This window comes from Vipera ursinii (assembly GCF_947247035.1).
Source record: "Vipera ursinii genome assembly, chromosome: 3".
Taxonomy (NCBI): domain Eukaryota; kingdom Metazoa; phylum Chordata; class Lepidosauria; order Squamata; family Viperidae; genus Vipera; species Vipera ursinii.
The window spans coordinates 147,920,543-147,938,314 of NC_139516.1; the positions used below are offsets into that span (position 1 = coordinate 147,920,543).

Genomic DNA, 17,772 nt, shown 5'->3' on the forward strand with positions numbered 1-17,772 from the left:
TTTAAAAGTAAGGTTTTCAATTTACCATTATTTTTAATTTATCAAATTTTTGAAACCGTCTGTCTCCCTTATAGAGGAACTGGGCAGTGTGCAAGTGAAAGAAATGGAAACATAAAACCAATATATGAAATTTACAATTTAAAAAAGCAAGAACAGATTAAAAATTAGTATTAAAAAGTTAATTAAAAGGCAGGGGAAGGTATTCAGAACAGTAAGGAGCTCTATGACTGTGTGCTGTTCTGTATACCACAAAGCAGAGCAGTGCTTTTACATCTTTTAAAAGACCAGGAGAAGGGGGGGGAGACACTGAGGGGGAGAATAATTCCACAGGGTGTGGACAATGGAGAGAATGTCAATCTCTTCCTGGACCCCACCAGTTGGAATTCTTTAGCTGACAAGGTCTGCAACATGCCACCCCTGCCTGCCCAAATGGTATGGGCTGAGGAAATGGGATTATAATAATAAAATACATTCAGTTTGGCAGATCCTGAAATCATCTACAAATCTTAAGTACCATTACAATGATCACTTACTTAAAGCATCTATTTTAACCACAGAAATATTTAAGAGTTGCACTAATTGAACATTAAAGTACAGTATGCTGCTATCTGATATCTCTATTTTTCAATTTTTGAAAAGTTGCTCATAGTGTATTTTGTCTCCTAATTCTATTTTCACCACCCAATGTAAACCTTCTTTTCAGTAAGCTAGGTTGCCAAGTTGAGGCAAAATAGGTTTGTAAGGCATATCTATCCTGTGGTTGCCATTAATTCCTTGATTTAAATATTATGCACACTGCTGTTTACATAATTAATTGCTTGAATAAGAAATAGAAGCAAATCAATACACTCTAATTAAACTGCAGTATTTTCCTTGCTTTCAAGTTTCCTCAGCTTTTGCTTAAACCCACGGGAAAATACTGAGTATTAGTAGGAAAGTTATTGTGTCAATAAGTCGAATTGTGTCAAGTCAATAAGACAAAGTATAGATAAAATGTATTCAAATAATAGGTGAGAAAAAGTGAATTATTTTCTGTGACAGCACATTTCCCAAACACTAATTATAAAATAGTTCAAAAATTGTATGTTTAGTTAGAGTAGAGCAGGGGTGTCAAACTCGCAACGTCACATGACATCGCGCGACGTATCGGAACTTTTTCCCCATTGCCGGCAATGGGGTGGGCGCGGTTTTGTCGTGACGCGTCCGGCCCGTGGGCCGGCAGCTTGACACCCCTGAAGTAGAGGGTCTTTAAGGCTATTGGACATTTCTGAGGGACAAAGTTGCTGACTTTTTAAAAGTTCTATGTACAAAATTTTAAGTAACTTATCATTGTTTCTCTCTCAGACTTAAATGCATATTTATAAATGGATCTGATTCTTCACAAGCAGAACTGACAATTTGTTCCCTCCCATTTCTTAAATTAAATGTTACCGTAAAACAAAATTGTTTAGGGAAAGTGCTCTCTGCATATTCAGAGAACAGAGAACATAAGAGCTATATTACAGGTAGTCCTTGCCCTATGACAATTTGTTGCAAAGTTACGACAGCACTGAATGAACACTGGTTATGACTGAGCCTTGGAGTTTTGCCGTCCTGGCACCCTGCAGTCATGTGATTGCAATCTGTGTGCTTGGCAACTTGCTTACACTGATGACCTGTTACAGTGGCCCACCATTACGTGATCACCATTTGTAAGTTTCCCTGTAGGCTTCCCCAGAAGACCGATGGGGAAGTCAACAGGGAAAGTTGCAAGATACAAATCTCCTCTATCTGTGCACCCTCTGCCAGCCTGTGTCTCCCGTACACTTCCTCTGACCCCCACCACACCTCTCTTGCATCCTCTCACACCTTTGCTCACCTTCCTTGATTAGTACTGCATCTTTGGCATACCCCCTCTCAATGTCCCTTGCACGACTGCCATCCCCTTGCTCTCTCCTACACACAGCAGCCACTTGGACCTGGGACTTACATCTTCCTGCTGGCTTTTCCACTGACTTTCATTGTGGGAAGCCAGAAGGAAGGTGCTTCACCTAATGATAGTGAGATTCAGTTAACAATACAAACTTTGTGAGGTGCCTGGAGCAAGATGGGTGGGATATTAGATAGATAGATAGATAGATAGATAGATACGATAGATAGATAAACTCTGAGACTACAAGGATTGTTCCTGATAAGTGATACAGTTGCATTTTGCAACCACACTGCTTAGCAGTGGAAATTCTAGTACCAAGTGTTATTGTTAGTCCAGAATTACCTGAATGGCCTTTTATTAACCATTTTTCTTCAAGCATTCAATTTTCTTCTTCAATACAAAACATGAAATAATGGTAGCATATATTTTATTTTTGACACATGTAGGCTCAACTACATCCTCCATTTTACTTTATTGTTCCTATTTAGGAGGAGGCCCAGAATATAGCATAACAAGAGTCAAAAAGAATTTTATTACTGATCTAAGGAGAAAAGTGCAACATTATTAAAATATTGTTTTACAAGAGCCACTAGAATAACTATCATGTTTATAACGGGGCTCTGTTTGCTAGCAACAATTTTTGATTATCTATGCCTTTTAAGCTCTCTCTTTTGGTGTAGCTGCATGTTTTGTTCAGCAAGTCAAGCACCGCAAAATTAAAAACAAATCTTTCAGAAAACCAAGCAATGCCTTAAAGAAACCTCTTCAAATTAAGGTTATGATGGTTGAGATTTTGAAGGAGCTTCAAATCCAAACGAAAAGTTTTTCCCCCTAAGAAAAATGCTTTTCATTATAAGCAAATAATTATTTTATTATTAAAAGCAACATACATATCAATGAGGGGGGTTTTTGACATTATTTTTTGGTTTGCTTTTGTAATTCTTTTACGTAGATCCTTTTCTTGAAGCAGAGAAGACACGGCTTTTGGCGATGTCTTTCTTGAGGCCATGCAGTGAACATGTAGAGTGAAATCTACATTTGGAAGTCCCTCATCTTCACCCAGACTTTCCACTGAATTAATGAGATGCTTCAGCATGGCTCCACTGTTAGGTTTATTTATAAGACTACATTCTATTAAATTATATGAATTTAAAAGAATCTTACCTTTTCCTTGAGGGCCCTTCTTCAAAATCTGAAGAACTGATATCATTGGAAGTTGAGGATACTTGTGATGCATCATCCTTCTCATTCTCTAGCTGTTCAGATCCTGGCCTTAATCCTTTAGATGGGCCATTACCAAGGAGTCCTGTAATTAAAAAAAGCAAAAGAGTTAAGACAAATAGCCACAAATCTACTCCAAAAATATACTAAAGACAGCCAGAAACACATACACACACAGCGAGACAAAGAATAGCTATGGCACCAGGCATCCTTTTCTAAAAATATTAACTATATAAAATGTAGCCTAATAATATTGCTAAATAATATATTTAATGAACTTATTATACTGCTTATGTACATTATGAATCTTATCTCAGTTATCTATTCCAGTCTTTTCTCTCAATATTTTGAATCCTGTGAAAACTGCTGCGATTGTGTGCCTTCTGGAAAGGTAACTGACTTTCTGTCCAAGATGAGATTTTAGCTGATTCATGTCCCATCTCATTTTATTGAAATTTAGGCCAGTCAAGTACAGTAAATTGTCAGCATTACAGACCTCAATTCACTAAGCTTTAGATGTAACAGATAAAACCTGAATTTCTATTTCATCCCAAACAACGGACACCTATTTTTTCATATTACAGGTAATCCTCAATTTAGGACTGGTTGCTTAATGACCGTTCGAAGTTACAATGGACTCGAAAAAAATTATGACCCCTCCTGGAAGTCATGACTGCCACACCACCATTCCTGTCACATGATCATATTTTGGGAGCTTGATACTTTTTTAAAAGAAGGAAATTACATTTTAAACATTAGATTATTATTTTTTCTAGATCTAATCTCTTTAATGGGTTCAGTAAAAAACTGGAGAAAATCCTAGAATTTCCATAATTCTATAACACATTTCAATGTGATGGCATATATGAATAAAAACAGAGGTGCTCCCTCACCTCTTTTCTTTGATAATTAATTTTTTTCTCCCACTTTTCACCATCACCTTTATCTCTATTTAACACAAAAGATAATAAGCGGTTTCAGCCAAACACTGTCAGACTCCTGAAGCACACTTGGGAAGGATCACTCTGCACAGGTCTCACTACCTACACACACAACAGCCCTGCCTGTTGCCACCTTTACACTTAGTATGCATGAACTGATATTTGCAGTTGCTAGGAGTTGAACATGACTTAATGGCACATAATCAATGTACAGTTGCAAGAAAAAGTATGTGAACCCTTTGGGATTACGTGGAGTTTTGCATGAATTGACCATAAAATGTGCTCTAAACATCATGTAAGTCACAACAATAGAAAAACACAGTCTGCTTAAAATAATACTACACAAACATTAGCTGTTGTCATGTTTTTATTGAACATAAGATGGAAACATTCACAGTGCAGGGTGGAAAAAGTATGTGAACCTTTGGACTTAATAACTGGTTGACCCTCCTTTGGCAGCAATAACCTCAACCAAACGTTTCCTGTAGTTGCAGATCAGACCTGCACAATGATCTGGAGTAATTTTGGACCACTCCTCTGCACAAAACTGTTTCAGTGTAGCAATATTCTTGGGATGTCTGGTGTGAATCGCTCTCTTAAGGTCATGCCACAGCATTTCAATCGGGTTGAGGTCAGGACTCTGACTGGGCCACTCCAGAAGGTGTATTCTGTTCTGTTGAAGCCACTGTTTTGTTGAATTACTTGTATGCTTTGGGTCATTGTCCTGTTGCATCACCCATCCTCTGCGGAGCTTCAGTTGGCGGACAGATGGTCGTACGTTTTCCTGCAAAATGTCCTGATAAACTCTGGAATTCATTTTCCCATCAATGACAACAATCCATCCAGGCCCTGAGGCAGCAAAGCAGCCCCAAACCATGATGCTCCCTCCGCCATGTTTTACAGTGGGGATGAGGTTTTGATGTTGGTGTGCTGTGCCTTTTTTTCTCCACACATAGTGTTGTGTGTTTTTCCCAAACAACTTAATTTTGGTTTCATCTGTCCACAGTATATTTTGCCAGTAGTGCTGTGGAACATCCAGGTGCTCTTTTGCAAACTTCAAACGTGCTACAATATTTTTTTTGGACAGCAATGGCTTCCTCCGTGGTGTCTTTTCATGTACTCCATTCTTGTTTAATGTTTTCCTTATTGTAGATGTGTCAACAAAAATGTTAGCATGTGCCAGATATTTCTGTAGGTCTTTAGCTGACACTCTAGGATTTTTCTTTACCTCATTAAGCATTATGCGCTGTGCTCTTGCAGTCATTTTTACAGGATGACCACACCTAGGGAGCAACAGTGCTAAACTTTCTCCATTTGTAGACAGTCTGTCTTACCGTGGACACATGAACATCAAGGCTTTTGGAGATACTTTTGTAACCCTTTCCAGCTTCATGCAAGTCAACAATTCTTGATCGTAGGTCTTCTGAGAGCTCTTTTCTGCGAGGCATGGTTCACATCAGACAGTGCTTCTTGAGACCAGTAAACCCAAAACAGGTGTGTGTTTTTAAAGGGCAGGGCAGCTGTCAGCAACACATCCAATATCATCACACTGATTGGAGTCAAGGTTGGCTCACTTCTGGCTCCAATTAGCTCTTGGAGAAGTCATTAGGCTAGGGGTTCACATACTTTTTCCACCCTGCACTATGAATGTTTATATGTTATGTTCAATTAAAACATGACAACAGCTCATGTTTGTGTAGTATTATTTTAAGCAGACTGTGTTTTTCTATTGTTGTGACTTACATGATGTTTAGAGTGCATTTTATGGCCAATTCATGCAAAACTCCACGTAATCTCAAAGGGTTCACATACTTTTTCTTGCAACTGTATGAACTGATATTTGTCAGCTACCAAATACATTACTAGCAGATTCTGTGGCCAATAAACTGGTTGTGGCCTCACAACTCAGTTACATTTTAAAATAATATACTTGATGCCACTCTCACGAAATGGAAGGCTGCCTTTTGTCATTAGGTACATTTATTCTTTTGTGATAAACAGAGACATAATGTAACAGCCATTAAAAAAATAATTTATTCAATGGTGCTCAATATTAATAATTATTTCAAAGCCTGAAATAATTGAGGAATATTAGTTTTTTTTAAAAAAAATAAAGCATGTTAAATCTTACAGTCTTAACATTCCTATTTTTTATTCCTATTTTGATTTATTTCTATTCCCAAAAAATCCATTTACTATTAATGTATCACTGAATTTGGGGCCACAGATTATTTACACTCGGCATGGAAATAGCTCTCACTGTCCATGGTCTAGTATATGTTTAACTGATAATTAGAAACGAGACTTCAATATATTGTGGAAAGGCTTTTGCCGTTTGCAGGCAGCATTAATACACAGTAATGTGACTGAGAGGCCCCTCCACCAAGTTTGTGAAAGATTCAGACAGAAGGAGAAACCAATGTTACCCACATGGTGCAAGTGAGGCAAACCCTTAACCACCAGCTGATGAGTTGCTTTGAAGAAATATTGGCCAGCTGCTGCAAGAAAGCCACATGATCTCTTGCAACTAGATTAACCCAACAAAATGTGAATAACTGAGCAAGGAAGAGGGGGGAAAATTACAGGTTCATTTTACAGAATCACTTGTGACAGGAAGAGGGAAGAAGTGCTTATGGAACAAAGAGTAAAACCACACGTTGTGAAAATTAACCCCAAATTTCTCTAGACTCATTGTTTACTGTTTCATTATTCACAGTTTTATGAAACAGACCCTCTGTAAATACTGAGGGGCAGCTGATTTGCTACAAATTGGGGAATTAAGTAAACATCCACTTTGTCACCTAGTGGCATAAGATATTTCACGTACAGAACGGCATCACAATCCGAATATAAACAACGAAAGGATGTTTGACCCCTTAAAACATCATCAGGATTTTTCTTTTTGGCCATTTTGAATGAAACATAACAAAATGAAATACAATACATGAGCTTGATTAGGGGGGAAAAACAGAAGATAACAGAACAAAATGAAAGTTATGTTGTAGCCATAGCATAAAGGCTAATTTAAATATATACTTATAATCTATTATAAAAAATAAGTTGGAAGTCACTTGTCTTTCTTTTTCTGCACTTTCAGCTTTGCTTTATTTTTCTTTGTTTACTTTTTTCTCTTTTCTATCTTGAAGTTTTTGCTTTTATTCTTTCTAGTTTACATTTTTTTTAAAAAAAATGTAAAACATTCATATGGCCTAAAGTATTCTGCAATGTTTACCTTATTTTTACACCCAAGGTGGAGTCCATCTGAAAAATCAAACCAGGCTGATGTGTTATACCTGCAGTAACTATACGTCCTGCATTATAAAAGACAATCCTTTATTTTTTTTAAAAAATGCCTTTTAAATTTATTTATTTTCCAAAACCTCACTTTTGAACTTTATTTTGGTAATTTAACTGGTACCTCTTCATGTATATTCTTTAATATACATATGAAAAATAAGGAACTTGACTTGTCTTTTCAAAATAAATTTACCCATAGTGTTTGATTTAGATTTTATTATAATATGTAGTTTTATAAAGTTTTTCTTGGCTTTGCTGCGGAATTTTCCTTTGTGAAAGAATTAAATGTTTTATCCTTTTGAACTTTAAAAGACACAAAAAAGCATAACCAGGCTTTTACTAAAAGAACTGTGCAGATCACAATCCATTTCATGAGAACATAAAAGGCTAAAGAATTATATGGTTCAGATTCCTATTCCCCATTTCTGCCTGTGATTGATGCCCCTGCTTAAATGCTATCCTGCAAGTCAACATCTAGAACAAAAGTAGGTTCTTTAGACAAACAAAGCAAGTGTGGCTGAAAACATAACAAACACACACACACATTTATAGCCTTGGAATAAAGCCAAGTGAAATTCTCTCTCCACCACTTCCCTTTACAAGCATCCCTCAGTTTTCATCCCAAAAGATGTAACCAATTTAAGTTTATTTCAGGGTTTAGCTAAACAACATTTAATTGCAATCTGCAATACAAACGGTGAACAATCCCTATGCCTAAGCAAAGCCAAACTGCTCCCATTAAAGTAAGAATGGGCTGAGAAGCCAACAATAACTTTCAATTATTTCAGTGGAAGTTACAAATTCTAGTTACATGTTGAAATCTTTCAATAAATTTAATTGGAATATTTTTTTCCATAGGAAACAAATTGACTTCAAAAAATGCAGCTTAAGCTCCACCACAACCCCTCCTATAAATAGTCTTGTAAATGTGATGTTCTCATGAATGCCACAAAGACACACCATAGACCACACGATTCTGCATTCCTTTTGCTAGTCCCAGTTTGCCAGATTCTGGAAAACAAATATCTGGAAAGGGAATCCTTTTGCACTTGTGATGGTCCCCCACAGACTTTGTACAGTACACAGGATCTATTAGAATGCAGTAATTCACAGTAGACACACTGTCCACTAATGCAAACATTGGAATGGTGAACAAGTTGAAAAGAAAATTTGAAGAACGTGAGGCGAAAAAGTCTTGAATAGAGCTGCGACCTAAACTTATTAGCAATTCACTGCAATACATGCATGCACCTTTTGAGTCAAAGCCCATTTATAACGGCAACATTGTCTTCTGTAGGTTAGATTTTTTTAAAAACCAATTTAAAATTTATTCTGAAAACAGAATAAATTTCCTTCCTGAGGAAATAAAAGACTGATACTCCAAGACAAAAAAATCTCTTCTTAAGCAAGAAGCTGCAAAGAAAAAAGGGGAAGTTATCATAAATTTGTCCCCATTGATCAGATTATGAAGTGCACTCAAAAAAAAATCAAATTGTCCAATTTAAAGTCTTTTACCCTTTTGTAATACCTTATGCTGCCAATTTATTTTCTTTTTAAAAATGTCATCATAAACAAGAAGCTTTTCATTACAGTGCCTTCCACCAAATTCTTTTCATAAAACTGAAAAAATAATCTTTGGTGATCATGAAAAGTTATTTCAGTCTTGTTGATGACAACCAACATAAAATGGATTTTAATTTATTGCTTCCTTTTTCTTTGCAGTTTTAAAAATTGTTGCTGGTTAAATTTACAGTTAACAAACTCCAGGGAAGACTAAATCATGTATATAATTTGAGACTCTGTAGTTATTTAGGTAACCTTTGTGACAGAATTGTTTTTATTATTATTTTTTCCAAGACCAATATTTATTCTGGAGAAATGCCATGCTAAAATCCAAGCTATAAGAAGCTAATATTGTCAAGAAAAGAGTTCTGTTGACTGTTGGTTTACTTTGCACTTCTTTCCTTACTTCAATTTCAAACTTTCACTACACTCTTTTAAAAAGAGCTGAAAGTGCATTTCCTTCTCCAAAAAAACCCAAACCAAAAAACCACCCCCAATAAGTATGCTAAACTTGGGGGTCCTCCTAGATTCACAGCTTTCTTTAGAAGATCATATAGTAGCTGTGACTAGGGGGGCCTTCGCCCAGTTTAGCCTGGTGCGCCAGTTGCAGCCCTATCTAGACCGGGATGCCTTGCGTACAGTCACTCATGCGCTTGTGACCTCTCGGTAAGACTACTGCAACGCTCTCTACATGGGGCTGCCCTTGAGGACCACTCGGAGGCTCCAACTGGTGCAGAATGCAGCCGTGAGAGTTGTGTTGGGGGTCTCCCGATACTCCCATGTTACACCTCTGCTCCGTGAGCTGCATTGGCTTCCAGTTGCCTTCCAGGTGAGATTCAAGGTGCTGGTAATGACCTACAAAGCCCTACATGGCATGGGTCCGGAGTACCTTAGGGAGCACCTGCGGCCGGCATCAACTTCCCTCCGCCCAGTGTGCTCCCACAGAGAGGGCCTCCTCAGGGTGCCACCGGTCAGAGAATGCTGACTGGTGGCCCCCAGGGGGAGGGTGTTCTCTGTGGGTGCTCCTGACCTGTGGAACTGTTTACCGGTGGAGCTCCGGATGGCTCTCGACCTTCGCTCCTTCCAACATGATCTAAAAACCTATTTGTTTGAACAAGCTGGCCTGGTCTGATGGGTTTGGGTTTTAATTATTGTTTTTAAGTAATTTATTTATTGTATTTGGGCACTATGATTTAATCTGTTTTTAATTTTTGTATTTTGGTATTTATTGCCCTGTTCACCGCCCTGAGTCCTTTGGGAGAAGGGCGGTATACAAATTAAATTAAATAAATAAAATAAATAAATAAACCTTTCTATGTTCAAGAGAGTCAAAGACTACGGGGCTTTAAATACATGCTTTACTTTTTCTGTTGCAACAAGAAGTAACACAGACTTCTTGTTTTGTCTCCAGGGAAACTTTGTAAGTTGAACCTTTCAACATTGCCTTAACCATAATTTAATTAACAGAATGTCAGCAGTTGGGATCTATCTCAAGAACCTGCTCAGATTGCTTCTGATCATCCAAATCTGAGCTAGGGTGTTGTATAACCAGTAATAATACTAACCACAAAATACCAGAATATGGACCTGATGAGAAAGGATTATTTTCCCCACTTCTAGCTAGAAGAAAAAGCTTATTGCTTCTTCCTATCCTATAGAAAAAACTCCATCCCTTTAGTTGCATGAATTGACTTCAGTTAAATGTGGCTTAACTCTTTTATTATCCCAGCTTGATAACCAATTTGCAAAAAGACAGATATGTGGAAGCTGAAGTAAAATACAGTATACTGTGATAAAGAAATTTGTATTTGAAAACGTTGGATCATTCTTTTAATCTTCTTTCCCCTCCTAAATTGTGTCGGGTCCACCCTCTGAAAAATGCTGCATTTTGTCCAACTACAATTCTTGGTCATGGGAGTTGACTTTCAGGAAAGGGAAAAATTCTGAAGGTGGATCAGTATTAAGTTTTTAGAATATTCTTTGTGACTCAGCATAGTTGTTTGAGACATTCTCAAATTTATTTGCACATCTAGCTTGAGTCAAGTGTACTATCTGGGAAAGTTTCCATCTAGGCAAAATTCAGGAAGCACAAAAGGACACCGTCCATTTATTAATTTACAGATTTATTTAGATTTATAAGGCTGTTCAATTTAGACAATGTGACTCTGGGGCAGTGTACACATAATAAATCAAAAGGAAGAAAAAATAAATATCATTTACAGGTAGTTGTCATGTTACATCCATTCAGTGACAACTGTTCCAAGTTATGACAACATTAAAAAAGGGACACATGACTGGTCCTCTAGGGCCATTGCATCATGGTCATGTGATCAAGATGTGAACACTTGCATGCCTGGCCCATGGTTATGTCATCTCAGGGAACTACAGTCACAAGTTACCATCTGCAACCTTCCCTGCCAACTTCCCGCAAGCAAAATCAGTGGGGAAGCTGGAAGGGATGGTTGAAGTCACTCCCAGCCTGCAGCACCCCCTGACAGCCCACAGTCAGTCTCTGCTGACCTTCCTAGGCCTCCCTCAACTCACACACAGCCTGCTGTGCACCTTCCGAGCTCTCCTCTAGCTTCTCTCAATTTGTATGTGAGGTGCACCGGGTCTCCCAAGCCCTCCCTCAATTTGAATGTGGTCTGCTTTTGGCCTATCCCAACTTCTTCACGGACTTCACTGAGCCTCCCAATTCTTCCCCAGCCTTCTTCAGCTTGCATGCAGCCTGCACTGGGCCTCCCTCGGCTTGCATACAGTCTGTCCTGAGGCCTCTAAGGGTCGCCCCCAACCCCCACAGCATGCTCCCTCATTACCTGGAGCCCCTGTCACTTTGTGCTTAATAACCCATACCTCCTGGATTGACAGCAGTTGGGACTGTTGGATTGTGGTTGAGAAGTGATGCACTAATTACGACGCCACAATTTACAACTGCATTGTTAAGTGATGGCACTCCCAATCCCAGTTGCCAATGTAAGCCCAGGACTAAATTGTACATCTAACGAACAATACATAAACAATTTACCAAAAGGTAAATTGGTGAAAGGGACGCTGTGGCTCAGTGGGTTAGGATGCTGAGCCTGTCGATCAGAAGGTCGGCAGTTTGGCGGGTCAAATCCCGAGTGCCGCGTAACAGAGTGAGCACCTGTTACTCGTCCCAGGTTCTGCCAACCTAGCAGTTCGAAAGCACGTAAAAATGCAAGTAGAAAAATAGGGACCACTACGGTGGGAAGGTAACAGCGTTCCGTGCACCTTTGGTGTCTAGTCATGCCAGCACGGAGACATCCTTGGACAAGCGCTGGCTCTTTGGCTTTGAAATGGAGATGAGCACCGGCCCCTAGAGTTGGAAACGACTAGCACGCATGTGCGGGGGAACCTTTACCTTTACCTTTTAAATTGGTGAACGAGCACACAACAAAACAACCACAGGGGAGAGGGAAGTTCCCACCCAACCAGCCCTTAATGTCTGGGGGAAGAGCATATTATATGTAGCTGAACATTTTATAGTCCCCTTAGATAAGAGATACAACTTGTCTGCTACTACTGGAGGGGCCTTGGGCCTGAAAGCTTCTGCCCGTTCCCACTTGGCTATTTTTAAAAAGGAATCCGAGAATGGGGCTTTGAGAGCCACAGAGAACATTTTAGAGGGCAAAATCCTGCTGGTGGAATAAAGAAAGATCTGGTGGATTTGCTTTCATGGTAGATCTTGGATGCTGCCTGGCTATTCTTGCAGCTGTCTCTCAGGACTGTCACTGCTACATGGTCACTTAACCCTCATTCCATGATAAGGAAGACGTTTCAGGCAGCATCAGCCTTCTTTCCTTCTCCTGCCACCTTGCCCTGGCACAACTACTGCATAATCAGCCTCAGCCACCTGGATAGAAAGCCATGACTTTTGTTAGAAGGCAGAATATTAGACCGAAGGGAATAAGACTCCTCTGTGAGGTGAGAAGTGGCTTTAGGTTCTGTATTATATGTATATAGTTCATTAAGTGGTTCAGAACATAAGGTAAAAGCGTTGACAGCCGGCCATGAGGTAAAGCGCTTGACAGCCGAACACGAGGGAGTTTTGACAGCTGTCAAAACTCCCGACTTACGCAGGCGCACTAGCTGACAGCTCTCAGCTGTCAAAGTAACACATGCCGCCAGCACGAGGAGCCGAGCTGTCAGGCGTTCCGCGGAGCTGATTGGAGCGGAAGCAAAGCGGGAACAAGACCGGCCGGTGATTGGACAAGACGACCAGCGCCAGACTATAAAAAGCCGAAAGGCTCCTGTTATTATTGCTCTGTCCTAATAAATCTGTTGAAGTTACCAGCTGTCTTGAGTGGTCTGTTCCAGCCACTTCAGGTTCCATCTCCTTGCCAAAAGAAGAAAAGTTCACTTTTTCCTTTTTGTGACTCTTACCGTTAACGGTGAATCAAAAAGACTGATTTTAATACACTTGGAAAATTATTTGGTCATATAAAATGTATTACTTCATATGAACTGTAGCTTTTATCCTTTCTATTTACACTGTTTATTGGTAGATTGTACTTATAAAGAAACAGGAAAAAGGTTTTGTTTTTTAAAAGAAACTTAAAACAAATGGAAAAGCGAGTTTGGACCACATTTTTCCTCACATCCAAAGGCAGAGCAAATAATACTGAACTTAGTAGAAAAGTGAAAACATTACCAACAAAGCAAAGGGAAAAAATTTCTCCCTGAAAATGTTTAAAATATATGAAGTTAAAGAGTGGTTTAAAATGGCCTCTTTATAAATTATATGCTAATTACCGACCATTTTTGTATCAAGTTGAACTCAATACAAATCCAAATAAACCCACTGCAAAATTATGCAAGAGTATGCATAGAGCTATTCAGTTGTATAATTACTGTAGCAATACACAAAAGATCAAGCTTCTGCAGATATCTGGAATCATAAAAGTAATTATACGACAGGATACTGGGGATTTAAAATGAAAGAAAAATAATGCAGTCTTGTAAGAGCTAAGAGCTAACCTGAGGGATCCCATCAGTGGGATAACTTGACAAAGGGCACTGAAAATAATAACCAAAAGATGTTCCTTTGAGGATGATCTTTTGTCCTCGTAAAAGACTTGCAGAAAATTATTATATAGTATCTGTAGTGAAGGGAATAGCGTTCCTATTCAATGTTAGAAAAAGGTGGTGGAATATACAATATATGTGCATGTGTATATGGCAATTATTTCTATAATATCTGAGCAGTTTAAAGGAAATAGGAGGAGTAAACAAGATGCACTAATACTTTAATGGACAGGAAGCTGGCAAGGATTAATATATTCAATAGGAATAGAAAGTCAAATATAATATAGTACTTCATATTTTTAGTAATAACTTTCATTATTGCTGTGGTCCACCATCAGCTAGTAAAGAAAGTTTTAACTGCAGGAACATATACATAACAAATATTGTATCTACTTAGCAATTAATAATTCTTTAAACAGGTGCTGTTGTATTGACAAAGCAAATCATGCAGAGCTTAGCAACGGTATCAGGAATTGTGCTGCATTAATCCCACATAAGTATTGTAAGATTCCTTTACACTTCCTGCCTTTGTTCTTCCCAAGTTACTGCAGAGTGGGACTCTCTATAAAACTACAATAAACTCCTCTTACAGACTAATATTTGAGAATGTTAAATTATTCCTCCAGCAGCACTGATAGTAATGCTGCTGACAGAATAAAGACTCTTCTATAATTTGCCAAGTTAAATGAATAATGAGTAAGTGCAAGACCACTGTTTTGCCTCTGTGCGGGATGAGCTGAGATCATGCTTCAAACTATTTTTTTTGTAGTTTATAACCATATAAATATTGCCTTCATCATCAGATAGCAAAAATTATGAAGTTTTCACAGCTGCAGACTTCCAAGAGTTAAATATACCAAATTACTTAAATAACCATGTATGGCAAAATCTTTCCTGTTATTTTCATTCCTTTAAGCACAGTGGAAGTAACTTGTACTACACTTCAAGCTGGTCAGGCACAAATGACCTTCTGCTGAACCATTTAGAGCAATGGTCCCCAACCTTTTTGGCTCCAGAAATCAGTTTTGTGGAAGACGAATTTTCCACAGACCAGGGAGGGGAGGAGGAGCAGGCAACCTAACTCCCTCACGTGTGCAGTTTATAGTAGGGGTTTGCACTCCTATGAAAATCTGATGCTTGATCATCTGAGGTGGAGCTGACGCAATAATGTTAGCGCTGAGGAGCAGCTGCAAATATAGATGAAGCTTTGCTCACTCACCTGCCACTCACCTCCAGCTGTGTGGCCCAGCTCCTAACAGGCCATGGACCGGTACCAGTCCATGGACCAGGGATTAGGGACCCCTGATTTAGAATATGAAATGTCTTACTGTGTTTCTAGATCAAAGCTCAACATTAATAGGTTTCAGAATCCTGAGAATCTATTTTTGAAGATATTATCAGACTGACAAATATGAGACATGATAAGGGTATTAGTGGCAAGCCTTATGATATTTGTGGAAAGAAATAAGTACAGTAATTGGCTGAGCAAGTTAATTTAATCTAAATGAACGGACAAAAAGTGTGCGCTCTTTTGTGCTCAAAGTTCTCTCAACCCTTCTCTACAAAAAAATCGTATTGCCAGAACAACCACTACAATATAGACATCCACTGGGGAAGGCAAATGCATGTCGTAACATAATTGCACAACATTTATTCAATTGAAAATGATGTCATAATGCATATGACATTATTCTGTCTTGTTTCATACACTTCTGTGTTAGGCTACCAGCCTTTGTAAATATATTGTTTTATGAAGATCAAGAGAACAGATTCAATGTCAATATCTTTTTAAAAAATTAGTTCTAAAGTTATCATGTGCAGCAACTTTATAACTTTTATTTTATTTAATTAAATTTATGGGCTACCCAGCTCAATCATGATTTTGGGCAATATTGGTCACAATCAATACCTTATTTCCAGCTACTGTCTACTAAATGAAAATTCCATATTCTTAAAAAATTACCAACTAATAATAATGAAATTTTTACAGTATTCTCTTCCCACTTTAGTGCCAAAAATGGTTGTCAAAGGAGTCACTATGGTTTGATCACTATAACCCTAGAAATATAGTGCCGATTACAAAACTCTGTATCATTTGGTAAAAGCTTATGTGAACAACTACACAAACCATACAATCCATTTTTTAGAATTTATACTGATATTAGTTGGAATGACCAAACTTGAAAATAAATAATGAAGAAAGATTCATTTTCCTTCTGTTTTTACATCAAGGCATGTTTTCTTAATGCTCCGATCTCATCATCATCAATATCTCAGAAGTTCTAGTTCCCAACATATCTCCCTCAATCATGTCTAAATATTCATGTTTGAGGGGGGAAATGGTTCTTTATCTATGTAGAAAAGCCTCATTAATTCAATGTAGTGAGGAAAAATACTCAGTTTTCACTGAAAAGCTAGCATGCCTGCGTTCAAATTGATAATAATTATCATTTTGTTTTGTAAAAACTAAAAATATATATTTTTAGTCACAACAAATTCATAGATATTTCAGTTATATTTTCTGGATGCACCTGTGTTAGCTAAGAAACTTTCCTGATGTCAGGAAATTCACTCCATTTCAGTAAGATCTGTGACATGCATTGCACAGCCTTTTCTGTTTCTGATAGATTTATCTTTTACATAGGAAGTATAGTTTAAGACAAAGGAAATTTGGCTACTACATAGACTTATCATTAAGTCTACAATTTAAAAAAATCATAAAAAATATTGATTAAAAATATGAGGTTTTTAAAAAATACATAAAATATGAAAATTTAACTGTGACATTTGGCTCCTTATGGTCACATCACATAAATAACACTGGGCTTTTCATATGATAAGCTACTTGATATTGAATTGATATGCTGTTATCCTCATGTCATGTCAAAAGGTATTAGCTGATTATTTTTGCAGTCTGTAAATGATCAGAAGAGTAAGTGTATACGTGCAGATACATATAGTTACTAAAGAAGTTGAGCGTAACATAGCCTGGTTTTGTTAGGCTGTCAGAAGGAAGTGATCACCAAAACAAAATTGGGTTAATCATGCAACTTGAGAGATATGACTTTTCTCTTCTTGTGATGTGTGTTTTAATCCAAAGCTGTCACAAAATCAGGCCATCACAAGCTCATTTTGTTTTGTATTATTCTGGGCCACACGGATTGGACACCGGAACGGATATGTTTGTTTTAGTTAAAAGCCAAATATTATTTATCTAGGTCACTGGGGCAAGTTTCATTTGAAATGGCCACCACAGCTTGGCCATCTCATGTTTTGCTTCCTTTATGTATATTGGATGGTTATATACATTGGTTTCATTTTTCCTGTGTTGCTATAAAAAGCTAAACAGGAATTTTCAGCAATATGCTGTGATAACAAACGACATAGCAGCAGCCAATTACAAGGCAAAGTGCTGTATATGAGCATTTCACCACATGGAGCAACTGCCATATAGATATTATTACAAGCAGCCATTTTGTGGCAAGCAATATTGAAAAACAACATTAGACCTGTGTAGTAGCCTTTCAGACTCAAAGGCACAAACTATTCTGGAGCAGAAGGAAGCCATGATAACACATTTCTACAACACCTTAAGCAGCTAGATCTTTCCCCTAGATTACACAGTGATTCTCCCAAAGGCACATTAATTTAAGAAGATGCAAGTGGTGGCTACGTTAATACCTGCAATGTTTCACTGTTGTCAGCCTCCGAGGCAAGCCAGGCAGGAGAGACAACCAGATGAGCTAATTCTACTTTATTGGAAGGTTACATTCAAAGAATCGTAAGTCTGAA

The 17,772-nt window shown here is 38.0% G+C and overlaps 1 protein-coding gene across 3 annotated transcripts in view; it reads right to left on the bottom strand.

Annotated features, from left to right (window-relative positions):
* JARID2 (jumonji and AT-rich interaction domain containing 2) overlaps positions 1 to 17,772 on the bottom strand; it is a 244,922-nt gene that overhangs the window by 92,804 nt on the left and 134,346 nt on the right. For all 3 annotated transcript variants that reach the window (XM_083360663.1, XM_083360661.1, XM_083360662.1), the window contains exon 3: positions 3,077 to 3,218. In XM_083360663.1, coding sequence (XP_083216789.1) covers positions 3,077 to 3,218 — 142 coding nt within the window. The remainder of the gene's footprint in view (positions 1 to 3,076; positions 3,219 to 17,772) is intronic.